We start from the raw sequence: 11,797 nt of genomic DNA, 5'->3' as shown, positions 1-11,797 counted from the left end.
CTGAGTCATTTTACCAGTTCTAGTAGCCACTCTAACAACATAGTCATTATTCTTACTATTCAATTCATTGAGCAAATCATTTTGAGCTTTAAGTACTTGTTCTACTTGAGTGGTAACCATAGAAGCATGTTTACTAATGAGTTTAAGTTCACCTTTGACTCTAGACATATAATCACCCAAGTGTTCAATCATATAAGCATTTTGTTTCAATTGCCTGCCAAAATAAGCATTGAAGTCTTCTTGCTTAACCATAAAGTTATCAAACTCATCCAAACATTGTCTAGCAAACTTAGTAGGAGGGATTTTAGCTTTATCATATCTATAGAGAGAATTTACCTTTACTACTTGTGTCGTGTTATCAAGACCATGTGTTTCTTCCATAGGCGGTAAATTAAGGCCATGTGTTTCTTCAATAGGAGGTAAATTCTTAACATCTTCAGCTTTAATACCCTTTTCTTTCATAAATTTCTTTGCCTCTTGCATATCTTCAGGACTGAGAAATAGAACACCTCTTTTCTTTGGAGTTGGTTTAGGAATAGGCTTAGGAGCTGGCTCAGGAAGTGTCCAATTATTTTCATTTGTCAACATATTATTCAATAGAATTTCAGTTCCATCCGGTGTTCTTTCCCTGAAAACAGAACCAGCACAACTATCCAGGTAATCTCTGGAAGCATCGGTTAGTCCATTATAAAAGATATCAAGTATTTCATTTTTCTTAAGAGGGTGATCAGGCAAAGCATTAAGTAATTGGAGAAGCCTCCCCCAAGCTTGTGGGAGACTCTCTTCTTCAATTTGCACAAAATTATATATATCCCTTAAGGCAGCTTGTTTCTTATGAGCAGGGAAATATTTAGCAGAGAAGTAATAAATCATATCCTGGGGGCTACGCACACAACCAGGATCAAGAGAATTAAACCATATCTTAGCATCACCCTTTAATGAGAATGGAAATATTTTAAGGATGTAAAAGTAGCAAGTTCTCTCATCATTAGTGAACACGGTGGCTATATCATTTAATTTAGTAAGATGTGCCACAACAGTTTCAGATTCATAGCCGTAAAAAGGATCAGATTCAACCAAAGTAATTATATCAGGATCAATAGAGAATTCATAATCCTTATCAGTAACAAAGATAGGTGAAGTAGCATAAGCAGGATCATATTTCATTCTAGCATTCAGAGTTTTTTGTTTAAGCTTAGCTAATAATTTCTTAAGATCACTTCTATCATTGCAAGCAAGAAAATCTCTTTTAGTTTCTTCATCCATAACATAACCCTTAGGCACAATAGGCAAATTCATATTTATTAGGAGAGCCTTCATCATCACTTTCATCAATATTATCAGTTTCAATAATTTCATTCTCTCTAGCCCTAGCAAGTTGTTCATCAAGAAATTCACCAAGTGGCACAGTAGTATCAAGCATAGAAGTAGTTTCATCATAAGTATCATGCATAGCAGAAGTGGCATCATCAATAATATGTGACATATAAGAATTAATAGCAGAGGCAGGTTTAGGTGTTGCAAGCTTACTCAAAACAGAAGGTGAATCAAGTGCAGAGCTAGATGACAGTTTCTTACCTCCCCTCGTAGTTGAGGGATAAATTCTTGTTTTCACGTCTTTCAAGTTCTTCATAGTGACCAACAGATATAAATCCCAAGTGACTCAAAGAATGGAGCTATGCTCCCCGGCAACGGCGCCAGAAAATAGTCTTGATAACCCACAAGTATAGGGGATCGCAACAGTTTTCGAGGGTAGAGTATTCAACCCAAATTTATTGATTCGACACAAGGGGAGCCAAACAATATTATCAAGTATTAGCAGCCGAGTTGTCAATTCAACCACACCTGGAAACTTAATATCCGCAGCAAAGTATTTAGTAGCAAAGTAATATGATAGTAGTGGTAATGGTAGCAAAAGGTAACAGTAGCAAAAGTAATTTTTTGGTGTTTTATAGTGATGATAACAATAGCAACAAAAAAGTAAATAAGCAAAGAACAATATATGGAAAGCTCGTAGGCAATGGATGGGTGATAGAGAATTATGCCGGATGCGATCGATCATGTAATAGTCGTAACCTAGGGTGACACAGAACTAGCTCCAATTCATCAATGTAATGTAGGCATGTATTCCGAATATAGTCATACGTGCTTATGGAAAAAAACTTGCATGACATCTTTTGCCCTACCCTCCCGTGGCAGCGGGGTCCTAGTGGAAACTAAGGGATATTAAGGCCTCATTTTAATAGAGTACCGGACCAAAGCATTAACACATAGTGAGTACATGAACTCCTCAAACTACGGTCATCACCGGGAGTGGTCCCGATTATTGTCACTTCGGGGTTGCCGGATCATTACACATAGTAGGTGACTATAGACTTGCAAGATAGGATCAAGAACTCACATATATTCATGAAAACATAATAGGTTCAGATCTGAAATCATGGCACTCGGGCCCTAGTGACAAGCATTAAGCAAGCAAAGTCATAGCAACATAATTCTCAGAACATAGTGGATACTAGGGATCAAACCCTACCAAAACTAACTCGATTACATGATAAATCTCATCCAACCCATCACCGTCCAGCAAGCCTACGATGGAATTACTCACGCACGGCGGTGAGCATCATGAAATTGGTGATGGAGGAAGATTGATAATGACGATGGCAACAGATTCCCCTCTCCGGAGCCCCGAACGGACTCCAAACCAGACCTCCCGAGAGAGTTTAGGGCTTGGCGGTGGCTCCGTATCATAAAACGTGATGAATCCTTCTCCTTTATTTTTTTCCCCGAACACGAATATATGGAGTTGGAGTTGAGGTCGGTGGAGCTCCAGGGGGCCCACGAGGCAGGGGGGCGCGCCCAGGGGGCAAACACGCCCCCACCCTCGTGGCTAGGGTGTGGGCCCCCTGTCCTTGATTCTTTGCCAGTATTTTTTTATTATTTCCAAAAATAATCTCCGTGGAGTTTGAGGTCATTCCAAGAACTTTTGTTTGTGCACATAAATAACACCATGGCAATTCTGCTGAAAACAGCGTCAGTCCGGGTTAGTTCCATTCAAATCATGCAAGTTAGAATCCAAAATAAGGGCAAAAGTGTTTGGAAAAGTAGATACGACGGAGACGTATCAATTAACAACAACATCAGGTATTTTTTTGCAAAACAATGTGACAAACCAAGAATACATATTCCCTTTATAGCAAAAGAGCATGTTCGTTGCTATGGGAGAAAGAAATACCACAATCTCCTAACCAAATAACCATGAGTCAAGACCCTAGTAGGTCCACGTGCTCTCTTTGAACAGATGACATTACATCCGTGTTGCCACTTATCCTCCTTCCAATCCTCACCAAACGTGACCTAAGTGCTCGCACAATTACAACGTATTTGAATGCTGTTAATCCTAAGGCATCTCTCTCTCTCCCTCCCTCTCTCATATATATACATGAGATGAGAAATCTACCATTTCCCCATGAGGTTTTGGTGAGGCATGTATGTGTGGTTATAAATGGTTTCTTTCGTCAATCTTGGTTTCTGCTGAGGTGTTCATTTCCAATTTGGATGGGCACCGGTATGAAAGTAAGACAAATCATGCGCTATTGATTAAGGTTGCACTCTAAATAGCATTTTTAAAATGGTTAGCAGATAAAATAACAACATATTCAGATTCTACATATTCAACTTAAAACTGGATTGTAGGTTGATAAGAGAAACATCAGGGACTTTTCTACAAAATAGCATGACACACCAAGAATACATATTCCCTTTATAGCAAAAGAGCATCCTAACCCAATAACCATGAGTCAAGACCCCAATAGGTCCACATCCTCTCTTTAAACATATGACATCACATCTGCGTTGTCACTTACTCATGGTCACATCCTCGTGGAAGGTGGCATAAGTGGTCACACAATCATAACGTGTTTGAATGTTGTGAAACCTAAGGCGTGTGTGTCTCGACATAAGATGAGAAATCTGCTTTTTTTTCTATGAGGTTTTGGCTAGGCGTGCATGCGTGGTCATAGATGATTTCTTTCGTCTTTAATCTTGATTTTACTGAGGTGTTCATTTCCAACCTGGATCGGCACCGGTATAAAATTAAGACAAATCATGTGCTATTTATTAAGGTTGCTATTATACAACATGTTAGTAAGTTTGAAGTTGGGTTTTAAAGGATATGACTATTATAAACGGTTTCATTAAGCCAATTATCAACGGATTCCCTGCAAAAATGAAAATCTGACTTAAAACTGATATGCAAGTTGATTACCACAATCGTGAGGGGTTCTTGGCAAAAGCAAAAATCAGATTTACAACTGTACTGCGGGTTGATTAACAAAAACATTAAGTGATTTTCTGTAGAATAGAATGACAAACTAAGAATGAAACCCAAGCATAAATCGTTCAAACACTCTTCGGCTACAGCCAAAGTAGCTGCGAAGGAACGTGTTAGGCCTTTCAATTGCAGTAAAGTGTTTAGAGCAACTCTAGCAGACCCCGTAAAACACCCCGGCCCGCAAAATAACCGCCAAATTGTGGGTCGGGGCCAGAAAATCTGCACGAGCAGACCCGACACCCCGCCCCGGCCCGTAATTTTTTTGCGGGGCGCGACAAATCTTCTCCCCCAACCTCTATCTTCATGGGCTGGGAGGCCGACCCGAGCTCAACACCTATCCCACGCGAGATTTGGCGGGAGGGACATTTCCGCGCGGCCCTTCCCGCTCCCGCACCCTCCGCCACCATCGCCCCCACTCCGCAAGCTCCGGCTGCTCCTCCCCCGTCGTCCCTCACCGCCATGGACGACCCCATGCCGTCCCCCCTCACCGTCGAGGTCGTGCACGCCCCTTCCCCTCGGGCGGATCTTGTCGCCGACCATGTTGGCCCCGCCGCCGTCGCCCAAGCCCACGCCGCGCCTGCCCGCAAGCGCAGGGCAACGTGGTCGTGCGGGGCGGGAATCCGGCCGCCCCCGCCACGATGGCCCGCGCTCCGGGCGCCAACATGGCAGCGCGATCTCGGCCGGCGGCAGAGAAGGTCGGCAAGGTCGCGGGCGTAAAGCGGAGGAAGGTTCCGGCTTCAAAGAAGCCACCTTCCTCAACCTCTCGCTCCATCCTGCCGTAAGGAGGTGCTCCGGCGATGCCGTTCAACGGTGTCGCTCCCCCCCCCCCCCGCGAGCGAGGTGTTCGACGAAATGGCCGGAAGGTATGCGTCTTCGGTCTTGGTGATTCCCTTTCATTTTTCGCCATTATTCTCGATAGCGCGTGACTTGTTATCGTTTGCTATAGCGGTGGTTCGAACAATGCACAACCGAGTTCGTGCACTTGTTGGACACGAACGCCGTTGACATTGATCAAGCCCCTTTCGAACCATTCGAGTACAATGAAATGGAGGGCGGCGTGGATGATCATGGTTGTGCGGACGAATTGGAGGAGATCGAAGCGGAAGCGTTTGAGCAATCGCAAGCAAAAACTGGGAAAAGCATAAGATCGAAGAACTACACGATCTTGGAAGATCAAGCTTTGGTTCAAGCATGGAGTGCGGTGTCTCTTGATGCATGCACGGACACTTCTCAAACTTCCAAGAGATGTTGGCAAAGGATCAAAGATCAATACTTCCGCATTATGGCAAAGCATCCCAGTAGGACTCCACGCACATTTTGGTCGCTTCAAGGGCGTTGGGAGAACATCAAGCCTATGTGCAGCCGTTGGGCAGCTTGCTTGGAGCAAGTACGCAATGCACCTCCAAGGGGCACCGTGGAGTCCGACTATGTGAGTTTGTTTTGCCTTTGTTCAAATTGTGCATCATCATATTGCATCATGGGAAATGATTGAATCACTTTGTTCACAATGTGTAGGACAAGATTGCTCAACATAGATACAAGGACATGGAAGCTTCGGAAGACAAAATTTCCAAACTAGAGCATTGTTGGGAGTTGCTCCAAAAGTGCGAGAAGTGGAAGTTGATCGACGAAGAATCCCCATCAAAGAGAGGCTCACTTACAAACATGGATGAAGATGAGGATGATGATGGCCCAAGAAATTTGCACAAGCCCGATGGTGACAAGAAGACCAAGGAGAAGATGAAGAGAGAGCAAGAAGCATCAAGCTTGAGGGAGAAGATTGATGCCATGGTGCAATCCAACGAGTCGATGTTGTTGAAATCATTGGAGATCAAGAAAGAGTTGATCGAGAAGAAGGCGAAGGAGAAACAAGAAAAGTGGCAACTGCTCAAGGAAGAGGGGCTGCGCAAAGCTGGCATCGAGAAGAGAAGAGCACGCGCCGCCGAAAACAAATCTATTTCCATGTTGCTCGCCAAAGAGAACAAGATAATGTCAATGAACCGCAATGACATGGACGACCTCACCAAAACATGGCATGATATGACAAGGAGAGAAATCTTGAAAAGAAGAATGGTGGCGTCGGCCGGTCCGTGCTACAGTTCCGGTGAAGTTTTCTCCGCTCCATATGGTGGCAATGTGAATGATTTCGGTGCGGGAGTTAGAACAAGCGCCGGAGGTGGATTCGGTGGCGCCGATGAACTCTAAGGTGGACTCGATGACGCGGAGTGAAAATCGATCAAGATGATGCCGGACATGGGCGCAAACCTTTTGCAGAGCCCTCTTTTGCGTTAGCCGTAATAAACTTGGCTTCTATTTGCGCGTAAAATTGTTTATGTCGTTTGAATTTGAACTTGTTTGTGAAATCTCATATCAAATGCGAGATTTGTAGTTTATCTGTTTATGGGTCATCACGATGGTGTCCGAGCAGATCTACCATGGCAAAGTGGCAACGCCATAAATGACGCGAGCAGGAACCGAGATGGAAGCAGTGGAATTGACTGAGACGAGGAGACCGGCGGTGCCGCCGCGAGAGCATGGCGGTAAATCCCACTCCGCCCAAAATTTGAAGGTTGCACTTGCACTGCTCACCACAGCGGCGTGGCGGGGCCAGCGTGGCTGTACCGCCTGGGTTGCCGTGCGCCGCTGCTCGTGCCTGCGCTTTTCCGTCGCTGCTCCAGATCGCAATGAATGCCGGCTGCCATTCGGATCAAAAGCGGCCGGTGTAAATGAGGGTTGTTGGGAGCGCATTCAATACAAGCAACCTTCAGAGCCCCCGCAGACACGCGTCAGGAGGAGCTTTCAAAACCTCCTCACACCCTTCTTTTGGTGAATGAGAATGAATTCCCACGCACGGGAGTGAAGAGTGGTTTCGTTCGCTTGGTCACCAAGAGGAATTCTTCCGTCTCGCTACAGGCAAATGTACAGTCCACCCAAACCAAAGATCGAAAACGAAAGGAAATGCTATGTGGCGAACGTTCGTCAGCGAGAGGCCCGATATAAAGATTGTGAAATCGGGTCATAATGGCGGTGTCGACGATGGCCCTATTAATCCTGGCGTTATCAAGGGGTGAATGAAAACGCCTTAAATTTCCATCGGTGGCAATCAATCCGGAATATCGGAGTATTAACTAATGGTGGATTATTTTTCTTCCACAAATAATGGCTGTAACGCACCTATAGTACACAAATATCGGAGTATTAACTAATGGTGGAGTAAATGAGATGAGGTGACCACATGCATTACTCCATTTTTTTCCTGCCAAATATCTTTATTTTTTGAAAAAAAAGGGAAACAAATCGGAAAAGTTAATACTAAATCGAATCATTTTGTCCATTCCCCATAGTTCTACTCGTGCTAGCTCATTAATAGCGCAAGCAGGGAGGGGGGGCCTCCCCACTGCGCCACAGGTGACAGTTCACAGCCTCCCCGCCGCACCACGCCACCCCCCTCCCCTCCCCTCCCCGGCCCGCACCCAAAACTGCTCCGCGCAAATGGACAGAGCTCCGGTGTGATCCCACCACTCGCACTCCTCCCCTCCCCGGCCGCCGCAATGGCCGCCTCCGCCTCCGCCCCCGCGCTGCTCCTCCTCCTCCTCGCGGCGGCCGCGGCGGCGGCGACGACCACGACGGCGCTCACCGACGACGTGCTCGCGCTGGTGGTCTTCAAGACGGGCGTGGCCGACCCGCTGGGCCGCCTCGCCAAGTGGACCGAGGACGACGACCGCCCCTGCACCTGGCCGGGCGTGGGCTGCGATGCGCGCGCGGGCCGCGTCACCTCGCTCTCCCTCCCCGCCGCCTCGCTCTCGGGCCGCCTCCCCCGCGCGCTCCTCCGCCTCGACGCGCTCCTTTCCCTCTCCCTCCCCCGCAACAACCTCTCGGGCCCCGTGCTCCCCGGCCTCCTCGCCTCCCTCCCCCGCCTCCGCTCCCTCGACCTCGCCTCCAACCGCCTCGCCGCCACCGTCCCCGCCGACCTCTTCGCCCAATGCCGCGACATCCGCACCATCTCCCTCGCCCACAACGAGCTCTCCGGCTACATCCCGCCCGCGGTCGCCTCCTGCTCCTCGCTCCTCTCCCTCAACCTCTCCTCCAACCGCCTCGCTGGCCCGATACCCGACGGTATCTGGTCGCTGCCCTCGCTCCGCTCTCTGGACCTCTCCGGGAATTCGCTGTCGGGGAGTGTTCCTGGCGGGTTCCCCCGGAGCAGCTCGCTGCGGGCGCTGGATTTGAGCCGTAACCTTTTCGCCGGGGAGATACCGGCCGATGTCGGAGAGGCGGCGCTTCTTAAATCGCTGGATCTCGGGCGTAACTTCTTCACCGGCGGCTTGCCGGATTCTCTCCGGAGGCTGACCGCGCTGCGGTTCCTTGGCGCCGGCAGCAATGCGCTCGCTGGCGAGGTGCCGGCGTGGATCGGGGAGATGTGGTCGCTGGAGCGGCTTGACCTGTCGGGCAATCGCTTCGCCGGCGTCATCCCCGACGACATCGCGAAATGTAAGAACCTGCTGGAGGCCGATCTCAGCCGGAACGCGCTGACCGGCGAGCTCCCATGGTGGGTGTTCGGCCTGCCACTGCAGCGCGTCTCGGTCGCCGGCAACAAGCTCGACGGGTGGGTCAAGGTCCCCGGAGATGCCGCGTTGGCGTTGCATGTGCTGGACCTGTCGAGCAACGCGTTCTCCGGCGGGATCCCGCCGCAGATTACTGCCTTCGCGGGGTTGCAGTTTCTGAACCTGTCCTCGAATTCCATATCGGGGCAGCTGCCTGCTGGCATTGGTGGGATGAGGCTGCTGGAGGTGCTCGACGTGAGCGCTAACACGCTGACCGGAAGCGTGCCACCGGAGATTGGCGGCGCCGTGGCGCTCCGGGTGCTGAGGATGGGGGACAATTCGCTCACCGGCCGCATACCGGCACAGATTGGGAGCTGCAATTCCCTCGTTGCACTGTAAGCGAATTTCTCCCCATTTTTTTGACGCACCAAATTTGACACTTCAGATTGCTTGTTAGTGAAGTTGACTAGGTCTATTTGTTTTTTGTATTTCCCTGCATGCCTTGGTTGCTTTCAGTTTCCTAGGTTGCAGAGACGTTGTAGAAAATGACAGGACACCGATGTCTTAGTTTTCTGTTAGGAGTCCTAAACCGCAAATTGTGGGTCTCTGTCATGTTGTCCTGCTCGTATCCAGTGCCCAGTTCATTTTCTAGGACACGCTTAGAATTGAAGTCAAATGTGCATGTGTGGGAATCTGGGCATTTGTTTCAAACTTTGCAAACTGTAATCAAATAGAAAATCTAGCAAGCTGATCGAGCAAATATAAACTCAGTTAGTTGTGGCAAAGTGTGGCAAGGTGTGGCTAGAAACCAAACAGCCTGCAGATCGAGCAAACTAAACTTATTGTTACTTGATTCTGACTTAATGAGCACTGCTTAAAAAATGAAGCCTGCAGATCGAGCAAATATAAACTCAGTTATGCTTGTGAATGCAGGGATTTGTCGCACAACGACATCACGGGACCGATTCCAAGCACCCTGGGGAACCTCACCAGTCTTCAGGCTGTTGATCTCTCCCAGAACAGGCTGAATGGGACCCTGCCGGTGGAGCTTTCTAATCTGCCCAGCTTGCACATCTTTGACGTCTCCCACAACTTGCTATCAGGAAATCTCCCCAACAGCCGTTTCTTCGACAATATCCCCAACTATTTCCTATCAGACAATTCCGGCCTATGCAGCTCCAGGAAGAACAATTCCTGCGGTGTGGTCATGCCGAAGCCGATTGTACTCAACCCCAATTCCTCATCAAACCCCTTGTCGCAATCCACACCAAGCTCCCCTAGCAGCAAGCACCACAAGAAAATCATACTGAGCGTCTCCACCCTCATTGCCATTGCGGGCGGTGCTGCCATTGCCTTCGGAGTGATCACTGTGACTGTGCTCAACCGTCGTGTCCGTGCAGCCGCCTCCCACCCAAAGCCTGCTATTGCACTATCTGATGATTACCTTAGCCAATCCCCGGAGAATGATGCTAGCTCTGGGAAGCTTGTCATGTTTGGTAAAGGCAGCCCAGAGTTCAGCACTGGTGGGCATGCCTTGTTGAACAAGGACTGTGAGCTTGGGCGAGGAGGCTTTGGTGCCGTCTACAAGACGGTGCTCAGAGACGGACAGCCGGTGGCCATCAAGAAGCTCACCGTGTCTAGCTTGGTGAAGTCTAAGGATGACTTTGAGCGACAAGTGAAGGTGCTTAGCAAGATGCGGCACCACAACATTGTCACACTGAGAGGCTTTTACTGGACTTCGTCGCTGCAGCTGCTCATCTATGATTACCTCCCAGGAGGAAATCTGCACAAGCACCTCCATGAGTGCACGGACGAGAACACTCTTTCCTGGATGGAGAGGTTTGACATTATCATCGGTGTTGCCAGGGGACTGATGCACCTCCACCAGCATGGGGTTGTCCATTACAACCTCAAGTCAAGCAATGTGCTGCTGGACAGCAATGGCGAGCCCAGGGTCGGTGACTATGGTCTTGCAAGCCTGCTCCCGATGCTGGACCGGTATGTGCTGAGCAGTAAGATCCAGAGTGCACTCGGGTACATGGCGCCAGAATTCGCATGCAAGACGGTGAAGATCACCGAGAAGTGCGACGTCTACGGCTTCGGTGTGCTTGCACTGGAGATCTTGACGGGCAGGAGGCCCGTTGAGTACTTGGAAGATGACGTGGTCGTGCTATGTGATCTGGTGCGAAGCGCGCTGGAGGAAGGCAGGCTGGAGGACTGCATGGATCCGAGACTGTGCGGCGAGTTCCCGATGGAGGAGGCCATTCCGATCATCAAGCTGGGCCTCGTTTGCACCTCGCAGGTGCCGTCGAACCGGCCGGACATGGGCGAGGTGTTGAGTATACTCGAGGTGGTGAGGAGTCCGCAGGACAGTCCAGGGGATGAGATGGTCTGAGGTCTCTTTTGAACTTTGTTCCGCGTGTAACTGGGTTTTTGTTTCTCTACTAGATGCATATATGATGCCCGGTTGGGAAGAAGGGTGGGAGCGATGGAGTGGTGATGCATTATGGAATGCATGTAGTTTGTAGTTTGGTTCTGAAATTTTAGGGGGTTGGCGATGCTGCTTGTTGCTTCTCTGCAATTCTTTGGTTCATTCCTTGGATGAAACTGTAGCTTATCTCTGCTGGTATGGGTATTGCCTCGGTGCCGCAGTGGTTGGCCGGCATCTCGGCTCCCCTGAAACGACTGATATCTGATTGCGTTCTTAGCTAGTTGTTCTGATAAATGTGACTTTTGATTTCTTACATATATTGCTCGACATCTTCTGCTTCACAATGTGTGGTCATTTTATTAGTTTTGTTACTGGTCTGATGCTGCCAAATCTTTTCACTGCCCCTCTGGTAAACCTATATTCACTAACAGCAAAATGTTCAGAGCAACGACTGTTCTGATTCCATCACTGTAATATCCATGATTACCCTTC

At 48.8% G+C, this 11,797-nt stretch overlaps 1 protein-coding gene across 1 annotated transcript; it reads left to right on the top strand.

The window, feature by feature from the left end:
- The first annotated feature begins 7,766 nt into the window (after positions 1-7,766).
- Positions 7,767-11,581, top strand: LOC123062443 (probable LRR receptor-like serine/threonine-protein kinase IRK). Its single transcript, XM_044485964.1, has 2 exons — positions 7,767-9,269; positions 9,808-11,581. Exons 1-2 carry the CDS (start codon positions 7,885-7,887, stop codon positions 11,267-11,269), a joined length of 2,847 nt encoding a protein of 948 aa, XP_044341899.1. The 5' UTR covers positions 7,767-7,884; the 3' UTR covers positions 11,270-11,581.
- The last annotated feature ends 216 nt before the right edge of the window (positions 11,582-11,797 follow it).

Source organism: Triticum aestivum, chromosome 3A (assembly GCF_018294505.1).
Source record: "Triticum aestivum cultivar Chinese Spring chromosome 3A, IWGSC CS RefSeq v2.1, whole genome shotgun sequence".
In the NCBI taxonomy this organism is placed as follows: domain Eukaryota; kingdom Viridiplantae; phylum Streptophyta; class Magnoliopsida; order Poales; family Poaceae; genus Triticum; species Triticum aestivum.
The sequence above is the reverse complement of the archived record's forward strand: the minus strand, read 5'-3'. Positions and strand labels throughout refer to the sequence as shown.

Coding starts and splice junctions, on each gene's coding strand:
- LOC123062443 (XM_044485964.1), top strand. CDS start 7,885: ATGGCCGCCTCCGCCTCCGCCCCCGCGCTGCTCCTCCTCCTCCTCGCG. Junction 9,270..9,807: donor TGCAATTCCCTCGTTGCACT/GTAAGCGAATTT, acceptor TTGTGAATGCAG/GGATTTGTCGCACAACGACA.